General features: G+C 52.8%; 1 protein-coding gene across 3 annotated transcripts in view; it reads left to right on the forward strand.

Moving 5' to 3' along the window:
• The window catches only part of LOC104553978 (protein CEPU-1), a 337,348-nt gene that overhangs the window by 204,484 nt on the left and 115,890 nt on the right, over positions 1–16,974 (forward strand). For 2 of the 3 annotated variants that reach the window (XM_062014008.1, XM_062014009.1), the window contains exon 1: positions 1,531–1,697. In XM_062014008.1, coding sequence (XP_061869992.1) covers positions 1,531–1,697 — 167 coding nt within the window. Of the gene's footprint in view, positions 1–1,530; positions 1,698–16,974 lie in introns of those variants that run through there. The other variant, XM_062014010.1, reaches the window with a different exon arrangement.

Consider the following 16,974-nt stretch of genomic DNA (forward strand, 5'->3'; position numbering starts at 1 on the left):
AAGAGCTGGGGCTGGGCCGCTGTGTGCGGCTCAGTGACTCGGGCACTTTGTGCCCTGAGCATGGCTCCCCGGCACCTTTTTACCAGCAGGAGAACTGTGCCTGGGAATGTGAATGCGTTTAGCCACCAGCCGGGGGGAAGGAGGAATTGCCAGGCATAAGCAAATGCGATATTTGTTAAATTACGAGCTGATAAAAAGCGCGCGGGGACCGTGCTCGCGGCGGGGGAGGAATGTGCCGCTGGAGCTCGTGCTGTGTGTCTGGGAGGTGCAGAGGACCGGGAGGGCACCCTCCTGCCTCTCCTCAACCTGCCTGACTGTGAGGGAGGGGGAAATTGTCCCGTGCCTCAGTTTCCCCTCCTGCATGGTGGCTTTGCCGCCTGGGGACGGGACGGCGCGGAGGTAGAGGAGGGTAGAGGGTAGTTCGGTGCTGGCTGCCGGGCGCAGGTAAGCACGCCGGGGAAGCGAGGGGAAAGCGGTGTGTGTGTATATTGAGGGGGGTGTCCTGACATTCCGTGCCCCGAAGAGCGCGGCGCGGCGCGGGTTAAAGGCTGAAATGCGTGTGAAACGCGCGCCGCGCTCCCCGCCCGCCGCGGGTGCGGGTTCGGAGGGGGCTGCGGGGGGTGTGTGTGTTGTGTGTGTGTGTGCGGGGAACCAAAAGTGCCGGTCAGTGATGGAGCCGCTGCCATGACAACCCCGGGAAGTCAGCCTGCAGGGATGCTGCCGGCCAGCCGCGCCGGCGGGGCTGCGATGCTGCTGCCGCCGCCTCTCCCGCGCCCCCGAGCCCCGTCCTCTCGCCGCTGAGGGCTCCGGCACCCCGACATCCCCACATTCTGCATCTCGGCATCTCCCCACCCTCCCCCTTCCCCGTCCGGCATCCTGCGTCCCGCCTGGAACAACCCGCCTTTGGGACCCGGCAGCGGGGCTGGAGGAGAGGAACCGCTGGGCACCTCGGAGGCCTTTGCCCGTTGTGCCTTCTTGCGTCTGGACTCGTTTTGTAGCTCGCCTCGGGGCTGTTGTGGCTTTTGGTGGCTTTTTGGTGTTTCTTTTCCCTGGTGTTTTCGGACTGGCCCCGCTCCGCGCTGCGGACGGGAGCTGCGAACTCGGGCCAAGTGTGCAGGAGCGGGGTGCAGCCGGGCGGCTCCCCCGGCGTCTCCTCGCCCAAGTGAGCCTCGGACTGCTTTCCGGGAAGAGCCGGCTCGCCCAGCGTCCAGCACCTTTGCTACTTCTCCTCCTCTTCCTCCTCCTCCCCCGGCCTGCCGGCCTCCTCCCTCACCCAAGGATAGCGGGGACTCCCTCCGGATGCCGCTCGGCGGGCTCAGCGCTCGCAGCCTGCCTTGCCGGGGGCTCTCCTGATCGCCGTGGAGCTCCGCAGCGCTCGCAAACCCGGTGGTTTTGCTCCCCCCCGTCCCCACACACACACACACGCACCCCACACCCTCCCCCCTTCCCCTCCTCTCCCCTCCCCTTTTCGCTCCTGGTGGCCTTGTCGGGTGTGTTTTTTGCCTGTTGGAAAAGTCCCCGCTGCCCAGGATGGGGGTCGGTGGGTGCTTAGCCCTGCCCTGGAGGTGCCTAGTCGTCCTCTGTCTCAGGCTGCTCTTCCTTGTGCCCGCAGGAGTGCCCGTGCGCAGCGGAGATGCCACCTTCCCCAAAGCCATGGACAACGTGACTGTGCGGCAAGGGGAGAGTGCCACGCTCAGGTAGGAGCAGCCTCATTTCTCTTTTGGGGGGCACTGGGGGGGGGGAAGGGGGGGATCTCGCAGCTGGTGCCTTTGGGAATGTGACTCAGTTTCCCCACAGGGGATGCGTCGTGTGGCTTGGTGCTATAGGATGGGTGCTAGGCAGGGAGCTGAGAGGGAGATCTGGGGGCCAGGGGATCAGGCTTTGGCTCAGCATCCCCCTAGTCCTCTGTGGGAAAGTTACTGGGGGATGAGAGAAGGGGAGTGCGATTCCCTCTTGACTCTCTGCCCTACACCACAGGCTGGGCTCCGACTGTCAGCAGTGGTGGCTCAGGCACTTTGGTGGGGGTAAACATCCCCCTGCCCCTGGGGTGCAGCACTGGGGGTGCCTTCGTGTCTGTCACCCCCCCCAGCCTGGGGGACGGGGGAGTTGTTGACCCATTAGTGGGGTTTCGTGCCTTTTTCGCATGTCCAGACCTCCTGAGACAAGTGGAATGCAGGATGGGGTTCACCCTGAGCATGCTGCCCTCCTTAAACCCCCTTTCTCTGGACACAGGGGGTTACATTAACTCTTCAGGGTGGAAATGGAGTATTTAGACTTGATGATCTTATTCCAACCAAAACGATTGTATCAAGTGTTGGGTCTGGGCGTTGTGCCGGGGTCCTGTCGCCTACAGCAGCAATCCGAGGGGTGCAGGGGCTGCCAAGGCAACCATCATTTTGCTCGGCGTAACTTCTGGGCTGTCTTAGGCTCAGATCCTCGTCCCTGTCCTCGACAGCAGATGGGTGCAGTCATTCCTGAGGATGTTTGACAGGGACATTAAAAAGGAAAAGGCAGGTTTTAATTGCAGAGCTGGGAAGCGGCGTTTGCAACTCCGGGCGTGCTCGGGAGTCACTTTGCTCCTCTGATACCTTGCGTAGGTGACACCAACATCTGCAGGGCTAGCTGGGTGTGTGCGGTGAGAGCAGCACTCCTGCTGTACACCAGTGAGTGGAGCAGGGCTGAACTGGGGGCAAAAAGCCCCCAAAATACTAAGGGGAAATGTCAAGCTTTGAGAGGATTTAAACCAGGGGCTCAGTGTGGTCCCTGGCAATATGAGTCCTCTCCCGATGTGTTTCATGCGACTCAGCTGTTTGCAGCTGAGCCTCTCATCCCCACCCCAGCCCTTGTGTGTTCCCAGGAGGGAGCTGTGTTGTGGCCTCTCCTCTCCTCTGGATTTGTCTTGCGTCATGGCACGACTGGGCAAAGAGGCTGGCAAAAGGGTGGCCCAGGGTGGAGGACGGGCTGTCTCACTTGGGGATTGGCCCCACTGAGCTTGAGTAAAAGAGGAGAAGTAGCTCTTTTCCTCTCCTGTATCACTGGAGCACTGGAAATCCTACAGATCTTGCCCAGAGGGTATGAAAAAGGGCGAGGTTTGGATTGCAAAACAACAGGAGGGTGACAAAAGCAGAGTGGTACAAGGATGGGTGCTCTGCAAACTTACTGGGAGGAGGATAGTTGCTGGCACTGTAGTGGGGGCCTGCAAAGGGTTTCTGGCACAGGATTTCCAGCACAGACTATGCCAATGCTCTTCCCTGGCACTGGGTGCTCACCCAGAACAAAGGGAAGCTGGGCTGAGTCAGCAGGAGGGATGCTTTCTTCTTGTTCCTGAGGCCTGGTGGCAAGGTGGACAAAAGAGAGGTGGCCTTGGGGAGGGAGGAAGCTTGTTATCACCCCAGAGCTGCCATCTGCGCACCCCAGGTATCTGGGCGACAAGGGATGTCCATGTCCCCACGGAGCTGACTGGTCCATACAAGAGTGCACGTGGGGTTTGGGTGTGAAAACTGTGTGTTGATGATGTTCCCCCTGTGCTGAGAGTCTTCTCTCTCTACTGATGATATTCCTGCTCTCTTGCCGCTGCAGTGAGCATTGCCCTCTGAAATGAACACCTGGCTGCTGTTGCCAGCTCAGTGTGCACTGGTCTGGTAGCCAGAGTGGTGGAGGACTGTTTGGCACTGGCATTTTGGGGCATTTTCCTCCTTGTTTGAGGTGGGAGTGGTTAGGCTGGCAGACAATGGTACCTTCCTGTGGTGTGGCAGGAGCTGTGAGCACACAAAACACTTCAGACGAGGAAATCAAGGAAGCCTGAATCTTCCTCCCTGCCCCCCTGCCAATCCTGTGTAACCATCGATCTATTGTGGAGGAGTTCACTTGTTTGGAATAGTAATGCTGCTCACAAAGGCTTTGGGGGGATGATCCATCCCCTCTTGCCCAGCAGGCAGGCAGCAACTCTGCCCTCTCCCTGGCCCTGCAAGGGTGGCAGTCAGGGAAGGGTGTGCACTGGAAGGAGAAAAAAGAAACGAGGTCTCTGCTTTTCCCACTCATTTCCATGTGAGGTGGGAGGACGATGAGCTGCAGCCAAGGATTTGGAAGGAAAGAGATGTTTCTAGAGGTCCCTTCTTGTGTTTTTTCACAGCCAACAAAAGGGAGAGCAAGCTGAGAACTTAACAGCACAAGTTGCTGCTTCTCTGAAGCACTCAGAAAGTCTTGTTGCTGCCAAGGGAGAGGACTTGGCTGTTGGGAATAGGTTATTTTATCTGGCCTGGGGACCCTGAGCTACTGTGGAGCAGCAGTTCCCTGCCAAGGAAGCTCTTCAGTTCTATCCCTGCTGCCCCTCTGAGCAGAGCTAATTCAGCAGCAGAGAAAGAAGTTGGATTGATGGCCACAAGGAGAGTCCTTGGTTATAGAAGGGCACAGGCTTTGCTCTGTGCAAACCCAGCTCTCGTAAATCTACTGTTAGGAGTCAGTTTAGGGCCAGAGTCACGAGAGACATTCAGATATTTCCTTCTGTTGTGGGTTTTGCTTCAGTACCGGGAACTTTAGGTCACTGCACTGAATTCAAACCTAGGTTTAGACCTTGAGATAGGAAGGGCAGGATTACAAAAGCTGCAGGAGTAGGAAAAGGACTTGTGGCTCTTGGGTCTGACAGCTTGGCATTGTCATTGATGTGCTTGTTGGTCCCTGAGCTGGGGCTGCTCCTTCTCTTGGGGTTACACTGAGGGCTCGTGTACATTTGAAGGTCAGAGCTGTGTGTCTTGCTGGATCTCACAAAGCCACATCACGAGGATGAGGCTGGTCTGCATCCCCTCCCACCATGTCTGTCAGCATCTGCCCTCCACAGCAGTGAGTGGTTCCTGCTGGAGAAGGCTCGTTCCTGAACTTTCATCCAATGCTTGAACCGAGTCCAGGCATCTCAGAGCCCTTCGGAGCCCTTCTCTCGGCACCAAAACAAATGGCTTGATTGCGATTTGCCTTTAATTGGCCTCAGTCAGCGCTTTCCCTGCGAGGCTCTGCCATGTCATCAGCCACCCCCTGAACCCACCCATGCCCCAGGCAGATGGCAAGCAGATCTGGCCTTAGGGCAAGGGCCACTTCTTTCACAGGCTCCTCTCTACACCTCCTCTGGTTTTCTTGGCAGGGTGATTCGATGCCTTTTTTTATTCCCCCTTTGATTCTAACGCTAAAAGTCAAATCTGAGTTAAACACGAGTCAAAGCTTTTTTGTTTTAACCCTGATGTTTCCCGTGGTTTCCACTCAGGTTTTGAAAAGGGCCATGTGCTCTGCCACTGAGATCTGCCATGGTTTACCTAAGCCTGTTTTGCAAATTTATTTTGCCCCTGTTGTGCTCTTGAAATAATTTGGGGGAAATGATAACTTGGCTGTGAAACAAAACCAACTCGAGCACGTTTGTTTGGCGGCTGCAAACAGAATGTGCTTGTTTGCGAAGCAGAAAAGAATGTTTCTCAGAAATGGGTCTGTTTTCTGTGACACTTCCCCTCACCACCTTCCCCCTTTTATCAATGGGAATGTGCTTTTTCACGGTGTTACTGTGTGACACAAAAAATAGGGCTGGGCTCTGATGGATAAAGACACGATGTGCTGCAGCACACTGCTTTGGTTTCGGTGTCCTGGAGGAGGCTGTGTGCTGAGGCAGGGCTGCTCCTTCTGGGGCTTGAGCAATGATGACTCCCCACTGAGGTTTTGGGCAGCTGGCTTTATGGTTTGCAGTTGTTGAGGGCAGACAGCTTGTCAGGGAGCAGAGGAACCTGCTCTGGGCTCTCCTTCCTGCTCGGTGTGAGGCTGGGCTCCTGGTGTGAGTAAGGAAATCGAGACAGGGCAGAGGTTGTTCACAACAGGGTGCAGCCCTGATTGCTAAATCTCCTGTGGTAGCTGCACAACTGTGGCCATTGGGCTCGAGGCTCCCTGCTCCTACCTTTGCTGCTGGGAGGAGTTGAATGAGGAGTTTCCCTCTTGATGAGGGAGAGTTGCTTCTCTGGTCCTTTCCCACACACTGGCAGCCTTGAGGACACCCCAAGTTATGTGCACTCCCAGCTGCCCCCATCCTTTCACAACCACCAAACTCCTAATCGCTGGATCAGTGTGAGTGTCCTTCCCCAGGGCTCAGGCCTGTGAAAATGCTGCCCCCTGGAAATATTCACCCCATTCAGACGGTCTCCAAGCCCAGTACCTGCTGGTTTTCATCCTGTTAGTTTATTTCAGTCTGCCCTGGCAGAGCCTGAAGCTCCTGTCTGCTTCCCTGCCTGAATCCCAAGCCCAGACTAGGGGGATATAGCTTGGACTTGAAGGCTGTGGAGGTGAAGGTGAAATTACTTTGCTTTTCTTGGTTACTGAGCAGTGAAGTACTTGTAAGCACTTGGACTCGGGTGGGACCAGCCCCCAGCAGCCCTGTGGGCATGGGGTGAGGATGGAGCTAAGCTGCTGACTCATATACTAACAACCAGAGGTTATTCTCTCGACTCTTTCAGCATTCACCTGCTCCTTTCAGCCTTCTCTCCTTTTTGTTCCTGAGGGTTAGGGAATAAATTCAGGTCTGTGGTGACCCCTCATGCATTAAGGTGAAGAAGAGGGAGAGCAAGAAAGAAATTGAGGTGCTGGAGCATGTCCAGAAGTGGGCAGCTGGGAAAGGGGCTGGAGCACAAGTCTGATGGGGAGGGACTGAGGGAATGGGGATGTTCAGCCTGGGGAAGAGGACGCTGAGGGGAGACAGGAGCACTCTCAACAACTCCCTGACAGGAGGTTGTAGCAAGATAGGGGTCAGTTTCTTCTCCTGAGTGACAGGAGAAGAGTAAATGGGCTCAGGGGAGGTTGAGGCTGGAGCTGAGGCAGAACTGTTTCCCTGAGAGGGTTGTGAGCCCCTGTGCCAGGCTGCCCAGGGAGCTGGGGGAGTGCCCAGCCCTGGAGGGATCCCAAAGCCCTGAGATACTGAGGGCCATGGGGTAGTGGTGGGCTGGGCAGGGTGAGGGGAAGGTTTGGACTCTAGGAGCTTCAAGGGCTTTTCCAACCAAAACAATTCTGTGGTTCCATGATGTGCTGCATTTGTGCGCTAACTCAGGAAATCAGTGTCCACGTGAGCGGTGCTGAGGATTAGGACTTGAATCTGTGTTCCTATCGGTGCCACTTTGCCCTCGCCTCTCCTCCTCCCATCACTGCTGGCTCCTCCTTTCTGGCCATGGCTTTCCCTCTGTGTCCCCAGGGACCCTCCAGCCCTGCATGGTGCCACCTGCTCTTCCCATGCCCGTTGGAGTTTGCCAGGCCATCACTTTGCTTGCGATGGCATGTTTGTGAAAGAGGAGTTTATTGCTAAAGTGACATGTCAGCAAATCTGCGCCACCTCTCTCTCATCTCAGAGATGGAATCAGCTTAAAGTGGGGAAGAAAAAAATTGTCATATGCATGGATTATTTCTTCTTTTTTATTTTTTTCTACCCTGAGTGCAATTTCCATCTGAGATGAGACAAGATCCTGATTGCTGTGCCAGAGGAGGCTTTCTCTTTATAGCTATACAAGGGTAGAGCTGCTGCCTCTAGTTCACCCGAGTTGCTGGGACTGGGGTCTCCTAGGGGACAAGCCTGTGTCTCTCCATCATAGGGTTAAGCACCTCCTGTCTTAGGTCAGGCTCATACTCTGCCCATCTGAGATGGGAAGGGCTGACAGGGAGGAAGGCCAGGCAAGGAGGGACGTCAGAGCAGCTCGCAGGTGACAGAGCTGGCTGGTGGAAGGTTGCTGGGGTGACGTTAATGTCGTTAAGGCCGGGGTTATGAAATGGAGGTTCAGTTCTTAGCGCTGTTATTGACTCCTCATGTGAGGTGAGACACCCTCATAGGTCTCTGAAATGAGTGTGTTGGTGTGCTGCAATCTCAAGGCTTCCTTTCTCTGACTCCATGAGTCATCTGCTTGCATTGCAGTCTCTTTGTGGCAGGATGCATCCCTCTGCAAGGAAAACGCTAAGAGTGCCCTCCTGGAGGGCACCACAGATGTCTGCCCATTTCCTGCCTGTGCTTGGAGTCAGAAGGGGCTCTTGAGAGCATTTTGTGGTTGGAGGTGCCAGGGGATCCTCGGTGCAGGGGTATATGGTGGATGACTGGAGTACTGCAAAGCTGCTGAGTGACTGGATGATCTATAGGTAGGAGCTGAAGCAAACCCAAAGACTGGGTCTGGTGAAAGCCATGCCACTGTGGGGCTGCTCACAGCCTCCAACTGCTCCCCTCATGACCATGAGCTCAGCTTCAGTCTGATGAGAGTGGGACTCAGCCTCATTCATCTCTTGGCCATCCTGATACACGGTCCCTGTGCTCCACCTTGGCAGAGCCCTTTGGGCAACGAACACATGACTGCTTGGCATGACACCTAGTGAACTGGCAGCTCTATGTGTGTGTATGTGAAGGAGAGGTGGGTTGGGGCTGTGGGTCTTCTTCAGCTTGCCTAAATTCTTCTGGCCTCACTAGAGTTAGTCCAACTTATGCTGTTGGAAAAATCCTCCCGTTGATCTAGCAGAGTTGTTCTTTCCCCCTTTGAGACCTGCCTGAATCTGCCAGTTTGAGCTCAAACACCCTGATTTTCCTTCAGGAGGAAAAAACAAATCAGGAAGGAACTAATCTACAGTGGGAGAATGGGCTAATAGAAATTGTAATGAGAATCCAGAGCCAAACAAACAAGCAAATGGGAAAATGCAATCCCACCAATGCTACAGAGAGATTTATGCCGACAAAGGGGCTGATCCAGTGCTCATTAATGTCACCACAAGTCTTTACCCAAACTGTAATGGACTGTGGATCAGGTTGGGAGACAGCATTTCAGTCTTGCTACAATATGCAAGCTGTTAGCGGGCTGCTGGTGGAATAGCAATGCAGAAAGCCCTCTCCTGACAGAAAGAGTTTGCTCCTCGTTGCACGCGGCACCTTTGCAAAACAAATGGGAGAGACCTTCTGCTCTCCTTAGGTTTAGTTCTCAGAGGTGCAAGGCTGAAAAAGAGCCAAGTCTGAGACTTGGGTTCCTCTGTCTGGATGCTGCAGCTTCTGCTGAAGTGCCAAACTTTGTCTTCATCATTAGGATATTAAAAATCTTTGCTTGAAATAAGGATTCTTCAGCTGGCACTGGAGTGGTGTTGGCTCTCACCACCAGAAGTCATGCTGCAGTCGTTAGTTGGTATGCAAAGTGAGGAAGCAGAAGAGCAAATGGGAAAGTGGAAGAACTTTTTCCCTGAGAGGGGTGTCAACCCCTGTGCCAGGCTGCCCAGGGAGCTGGGGGAGTCCCCAGCCCTGGAGGGATCCCAAAACCATGGAGCTGAGATGCTGAGGGCCATGGGGCTAGTGGTGGGCTTGGCAGGGTGAGGGGAGGGCTGGGACTCCAGCAGCTTCAAGCTGTTTTCCAACCAAAATGATTCTGTAGGGAAGGGCTGAAGGCAAACTTGAGTTCACAACTGGATTCTCCCCTGGAAAAGCCAGTGTCAGTGAGATGGAGGTGAGGTCTGGAGAGCTGAGCCTGGTCTGAAGGTGGGACCACCTTGGGGGAGAGCTCTGAATCGGAAAGGACACCAAGGGTCAAACAGGAGACGTGCGAGCCCAGCTCTGCATGTCAATGAGGACAGAGTAAATAAGGAATAAAACCACTTTCCAACATGAGCAGCTGGTGAAATATCACAGGGTTGGTGGGGTTTTTTTCTCAGAGATGGGAGATTTTGACCAGCTCTGTGCCTGCCACCATAAATGGCTCTGACACCTGCGTCTGTTTTGATCAGACACATGCAGAGCCCCGGCCACCATCCAAACATTCACTACTTTGGATTTTTGAGTCTGATTCTTTTTCTGCCCATGGTGGGATCATTATTTTCCCAGCTTTACATCCTCTGTTCAGCAAAACCTGTGTGTTTTTTAGGTTTCTTACACCTCTCTAATAAGCAGCGTGATAGAGCAGCAAATTCTCAAAGGGCTGAAAGAAGGGGGCAGGGCAGCGGCAGGTTCAGAGTCCCTTCCAAATCTCACAGTGCTTTGGACCTTCAGATAGACACAGCACTAATATCTGAAAGTACATCTGGATTCCTACCCTCAAGTCCTCCAAAACCAGTAAATCATCGGTGTAGGGTTTTATTCCAGGATAATCTTTATTATCTTACATCCCCATTCTTCTCTTACAGTCCAGTACAAAGCTCATGAGGAGTTCAAAGGAAGAGTGACCTAGGTGAGCGAGTATTTTCCAAGTCTCTCAGGGTTTGGTGCTTTTCTTGCACTGCAATTCAGTGGGAGCCAGACAAGCACCTGCTTCTTGGGCTTTTGTTCAAAACTGTCAGGCCTTTACTGTTTCTTACATTAAAAATGCTCCTTTTCCCCCTAAAAAAATAGTCCTGGTACAGTTATTTTTACTAAACAACCCATTTCTTTCTTGTATACCTTGACAGGAAAGTATTTAGTTTAGAATTTCCTTGTTGGGGAAAGAGCAGGTTTGGATTTGCTTGGAAAAAACCTGTGTTTCTTTCCTTTAAACTGAGTTTGAGAGTTCATTGAAGCTTCTCGTCAAATGTGTCGGGAAATACTCTGATTAAGCTAAAGCAAAGTTTTTGGGGTTTAAAAGTGTCTTCTAGGAAGCAGTGCAATCTTGATTTCATTCAGTCTTGGAAGGGAAGGATTTCTGAGTGCACAGAGTTTCCCTTTAGTTGAAACAAAGCCTTTCCCTTCTCTGTCCTGCTTTACATTGAGGAGCCCATTTTTCTGTCGTCTCTCCTAGTTGGTGGTGCTGTTTTGCATCGAATCAGACCAAGTTGATGTTGAATATATGTCTTCCAAGGCCAGATTTCAGGCTGGCCAGTGCATGTTGTGACCCTGTTTGCTCAGCAAACTTGTGCAGTGGGAGAGTTGGGGCAAAACATGGCAGTTTTGGGAGATGCTGGTGGGGGTGATGTGGTTTAGTCCTCCACAGACATGAGCAGCAAAAGGTATCCATTAGCTTTTGCTTCTGAAATGCAAGGCAGCCTCTCCTGTCTCTAGATACTTGTGTTCTGTGGCAGAGTAGGACGTGGTCAGAAGGTCAAAATCATCCTCTCTTGGGTGGTTGGTGCTTTGTCATGGTTGAGGGAGATGCCTTCGCTGGCACACATCAGCTGGGTCTCCTACATTTCTCTGGTTGTCCTTGGCTCGTGGAGGACAGCAGCTGCAGTTTCTTTGCTGGTTTAAAGCCAGCAGCATGCAGACTGTTGACATTGTCTAGCAAGAGTCGGGGCCCTTCACCTCAGACACGTCTATGAGTCTGAAACCAGCATGTGAGCTGTTTTTGGCCATTCAGAGGTCCACTTGGTGACCTCCAGCCATTCAAGTGACGCCGCCTTAAGCAGCCTCAGCAGGCAGCCGAGATCTGAAGAGATCACAGGGGGATAAATATCCTCAGGGTCCTTCTAGAAAAGACTGAAGGCTTGATGGCAACTCATTGCTTAGGAGAAACTTCAGCCACCCTGCTGGGCCCAACCCTCTGGTGAGAAGGGAAGGTTCAGAGCGATGTCCTGAGCACAGAAGGGGTGGGAAGGGAGGCTGAGACCCCGCGGCGTGCGGAGAGGTGGCTCCGGCTGGGCGCGATGGGGAGGTGTCAGCTCTTCCTCTCAGCTTCCCTTTGCAGCGCCAACTGTCAGTAATTTAACTAACGTTTGGTAAATAAACGTGGCATTGGGACAGCTGTCACCACGCCTGTTATAAACACTCCTTTTGTCACTGAGAGCTGGCAATACCGCTCCGTTTCCCCTGCAAACGCAGCTCCCACTGCCAGTTAGTTCCCGAAGCCAGGGCTGTCAAGGAATCGCGTGCCGGCCGATGGCTGGGAGATTGTGGCTTCACACGGGGAGCCCAGAGAGGCATTGCCAGGGCCTGGTGCGAAGGCAGCTTTTGCAGCTCAAAAAGAAATCAATGGCCAGAGCAGGGAGCAGGAAAACTCATCTGAATGTGGCTGTAGGGCTGGTGGGTTCGCAGCCAGGATCCCGGGCGGTCCAGCTGCAGTGCTGGGGGTGGTGGTGGTTCTGCTGTCACTTTGTCACAGCCCTGTGGGAAGCACAGGCAGGGTGAGGTGGGGAGCCCAGGCAGACCTGGGCTTTGATGCACCAAGGGAGCAATTTGGCACTGCTTTTTGCTTTGAGGCATGGGCTCCTCACACATCAGGCTTTGGTTTCGGTGAATTTGGGGCTGTTTAGCCTGGAATAGAGAAGACTAAAAGGAGACCTCATGAATGCTTTTAAGTACCTAAAGGGTGGGTATCAGGAGGATGGGGCCAGTCTTTTTTCTGTGGTGCCCAGTGACAGGACAAGGGGTAACAGGCACAAGCTGGAACACAAAAGTTCTACTTAAACACAAGGAGAAAGTGCTTTGTTGCTGAGGTGAGGGAGCCCTGGCCCAGGCTGCCCAGGGAGGGTGTGGAGGCTCGTTCTCGGGAGGTTTCCAACCCCACCTGGACACGTTCCTGTGCCCCCTGAGCCAGGGGAACCTGCTTTAGCAGGAGGTTGTGCTGGATGAGCTCTGGAGGTTCCTTCCAAGCCCCACCATTCTATGAATTTGGTGTCTGGGACTTGAGCAGTGAGATGTGTCCTTTGAGCCCATCAGTCTTGCTCAGTGTACTTGTCCTATTAGGAGCATATTCAAAACCTTCAGGCAGTCTGGATGCTTTTCCTCCTAACAAACCTGGCTGCAGAGGGGATGCTGTTGTCTTTCTCCTTGCTGGGAAGTCATGATCCTCTACTCCTTTTCTCCTCTCATCTTTCAGGGGCCCTTGCAGCTCCCAGCCACCCTCCCCTGGCCCATGTTGTTTGTCTCTCTGTATCTGGAGGTTTAACTTTCAGCTGTCAGCACCTATAGCCTTACCATGCTGCATCGATGTGTGATGCAGGTAGTATAGACATCAGCACATGACACCTCTCTCTCTAAGCTGCTGTAAAATTAGCTTCATCTCAAGTGGCAGAAAATGATCATATCCTCGCTTGAGGGCGATGAAGAATATTCCTGAGTCACTGCTAGTGATGAAACAGGCAGAAAATCCAGAGCGATACGCAACTGCCCACTCCAGTATTAATCGCTGAGGCCGGTTGCTGCTGCAGAGCCTTAAGATGCAGCTTCCTCCTCCTCCCTTTCATCCCTCGCTCCCCTAGCCATCCAGGCTGTGGATGTCATCCCACCACTGAGGCTGCAGGCTATGAGCATCTTGTGCTTCTTCACAATTCCCCTGTGAGGAGAGGAGAGGAAAAAGATGAAGCCTGCCCTGCTCAGCTCTCCTCCTTCCAGGCTGGGATCCTGCAGCCTGGGAAAGAAATCTCACTCCAGGCTCACCCTCATCCCCACAGATTTTTCCCCGCTGCCTCCGAAGCAGCTGCTGTGCCCATGAGGATGTTTCCTTTTGCGTCTCTTCCCCATCAGTTTTAGTTCAAAGCCATCTCTCCGGATTTTTCTGTCTTGGATAAAGCCATCCTTCTTCCCTACAACTGTCAGCTCAGTGCTTGGGAAACCTCTTGCCAACTCTGCTGGCGACTAAGGCCAAGAAAACCCTTCAAAACACCGACGATCAGAAGCAAAGCGCCGTAATGCTTCCTTTCCTTGCATATGCTCCCTGGCAGCATGTTAGTGCTGAGGACTCCTTGAAGGAGGCTTCCTGCAAGTCCTGCCCTGCCAGCTTTCCCCCAAAACTCAGATGGAAGCCCCCCATGCTCCAGGTGCAGGTTGAAGGGACTGTAAAACCCTTGGCAAGCTCTACAGTCCTTCAGCTTGGAAATCACCTCCTTCTTCTGGTCTTCCATGTGGCTCAGTTGTCAGTTCCCCGCTTCAGCATCGTTTAGCGGGGGACAAAAAACAGAGCAATCCTCTAGTTTGTGCAGGTGTTTGAATGAATGCTCTTTTTTCTCCAGTCAGGGCTTGTCAGTATTTATCCCTTAACCTGGTTTTTAGATGTTCTCTATCCTGCAGATTTGCTGGGATATGCTATTCACACAAAGCTCTCCTGGTGTCAGACTTCTGCTAGGATAGCTTAATAGCTCCTACCAGCCTGCAAGGGGGAATAAGCAGGACTGGCAACAGTACAGATGTGCAGGCATAAATGTGTCAAAGCAGGGGTTTTGCTGGTGTAAAAAAAAAACCCCACTACAGCAGAAGCTCCCTCCTTCCCTCTCTCCCCTGATGGAGATTGCTGTAGCAGCGTTAAGTTTTCCGCACCGCTCGGCCAAATCTGGGCGAGTTTGTGTGAATCTCCCTCTTCTCTCTCCACAATCCCCATCAGCTTTTGCATATCTGGAGTTTTATTGGTCAGCAAAGCAGGTGCAGAGCTGCAGGACATGGGCTGAGCATCTCACTGTGCTGCTGATTCCAGCGTACAGCCGCTTTATTCTCGTGTCAGGCAGCGCCGTCGGTGCTTCTCCTTTCATTTCCTGTTGCCTCCTCCCTCTCCTCCAAAAAAGCAGAGTTGTAGATGGTGTGGTTTGGGTTAGGTTCAGCAGGAACCCAGGAGACCAGTCTGAAAGAGATGAGTGGGAATTTTGGGAGGGGGATTTGAGTGTTCTAACCAACCGCCCCCGAGCACACTTGTGTTCTGCCTGCGCCAGCCGCCGTCGCACAGAGGCTGACTCGGGGTGTTTGTGTGCATGTATCTATATATATTTATATACCTTGTGCAGGGCTAATGAATGAAGATAGAGACAGTACAGGAGGAGAGTTAATTCGTGCAGATACCTGTCGAGAGAGGCAGGAGACAGGGATAAAGGCAGCAGGAAGCGGCACAGATGGCAAGCACAGATACCGCAGTCATACCCAGCAAAAACCCGGCCCTTCAGCAAAGCAGCAGCAGGGGCTGCTTTGGGGAGAAGTGGGGGGACAAGTCCCTTAGTAAATGCTCTAATCTTTTCTCTGGGTGGTGCCCACTGCTGCGTGTTTCCCCTGCTGTGAATCTGAAACAGCCCCGTTAACCTCTGGCAAAATGAGGAGGGATAACAGGGAGGGAAAGCTGGCTTGGTTTGTTGCATATCTTTTTTTTTCCCTGGCTTGGGAAGAAAGAAATAAAGTTGGATTTCAAGTGGGGTTGTTGCAGTAATGGAGGGAAATGAGAAATGCTCTTCAGCTGCCTTCTCCTTCCTCGTGTCCCCATAAATAACCTTTCTCGCTCAGAGATGGCTCTTAGAGCAGGGAGCTGGCTTTGGCTGTTATTTTTTTGTTGCTTCAAGCTGGAGGGCCCCTTTCCCTTTCCTGCCTGCAGTGCACCTCCCTGGGGCTGTTTCTCTTCTGATATGGGCTCTGGTTTCAGGGGGCCCCCCATGGTGGGCAGAGCCAGCTCTTGGGTACCGGCATCGCTGCTGGCAGCTTCCACTCTTTACTGCCATGTAGCTTGTGCCAGGGGGGTCCCAAGCAATTCCTTGACTCAAATGCTAACAGTGAGTGAAGTATGAGCCTTTAGGGGGATGGTGCCTGCTCCTGAGATAGACAAAAACACTCAAATGCCCATGATGCTCCACAATCCTTCTGTACCCACTCTCTTTTAATCAAACAAAGTCAGCCATGAGGTAGCTTTGTCCAGCAGTGAAGCAGCATCCTTCTGTGGGTTAAGCTTGCGAAGTGCATCTGGAGATTGGGAGACAAAAAGTGTCACTGTAGAAATGTTTTATGATATCTATGGGCTCTTCTAAGGACTTTTGGCCAGGTTTTGCTTGCAATTCAGCCCTCCTCTCTCTAGCACACCTGCCTAGCCCTTGTTCAGACCTTCCTTGTGAGTCTGTGCCAGTGATCTCTCCCTCTGCATGACCCTTTTCCCCTTCACCATTCCTGCTAACTTCTGTGAATCAGCTGGCTGATTTTGGTCAGATTTTATAGAGGGTTGGGTGTTAATGTTTCTACAAGTTGCATGCAAATAGGCAGACAGACCTTCTTAGTCCTCTAAAATAATGACAGAATGAGCTCAACTCTTGTATAAGACATCTGAGAATCTGCATGGGAACTGGCTGTACACAAGGCTCAAGGGGAGAGAGAGCTCCAGCCTCAGCTTGTGTCATTTAAGATTAAATATGTAGGAAACCACATGTCCTCCATGGTATGTGTGGAACTACTCAGTAAATGCAGCAAGGAGTCCAGGTGGGGAGGGATTGAATGCCCCAGATCGCATGTAAGGAAAGCCATGAAGGTGATGATGCGTTGGAGAAGAGGCTGAGGGGAGACATGAGCACTCTCTGCAACTCCCTGACAGGAGTTTGGAGTGAAGTGGGGGTCAGTTTCTGCTCCCAAGTGACAGGACAAGAGGAAATGACCTCAAGTTGCTCCAGGGGAGGTTTGAATTGGAGCTGAGGTAGAACTGTTTCCCTGTGAGGGTTGTCAGCCCCTGTGCCAGGCTGCCCAGGGAGGTGGGGGAGTGCCCAGCCCTGGAGGGATCTCAGCAGCTGAGGTGCTGAGGACTTGGCAGGGTGAGGTCAGCAGTTGGACTCCATGAGCTTAAAGGTCTCTTCCAACTGAAATGATTCTCTGATTCCGTGGAGACAGCCTGGCAGGCTTGGTGTCAGGGGGAAGAGGCCAAAGCTCTGGGTTTTGTTCCTAATGCAGCTGATATCAGATGAGGGATGCTGCACTCGCCTGAACCAGAAGACTGCAGCAGCTGGTGGCTGTGGCATTGCTGAGCCTGGCTGCCTCACCCTTCCCTTCAGTTAAGAGGGGAAAAAAAAAAGCAAATAAATAAAAGTAGCAACAACAACAACAAAAAAAAACCACACTAGCAATGTGAAACCAAAAAGAGAGGGGAAAAAAAAGCCAGTAACTCGCTTTCCAGAAGTTCCTAATGCTGCAACAGGCAAAGCAGCGGACATAAAAGAAATAAAAAAGCGGGGGAAAGAGGGAGAAAATGCATTTATGGGCTCTCAAACTAACAGCATGCAACTCTGGTATTATTTTTCCTCCTTAGCCTTTGAAACAGAACAACGGCCCGGAGCCTTCTCGGCAGATGGACAATGTGCGTGCCTTAACCACTTAAC

The sequence above is a fragment of the Colius striatus genome, chromosome 23, assembly GCF_028858725.1.
Source record: "Colius striatus isolate bColStr4 chromosome 23, bColStr4.1.hap1, whole genome shotgun sequence".
NCBI lineage: Eukaryota > Metazoa > Chordata > Aves > Coliiformes > Coliidae > Colius > Colius striatus.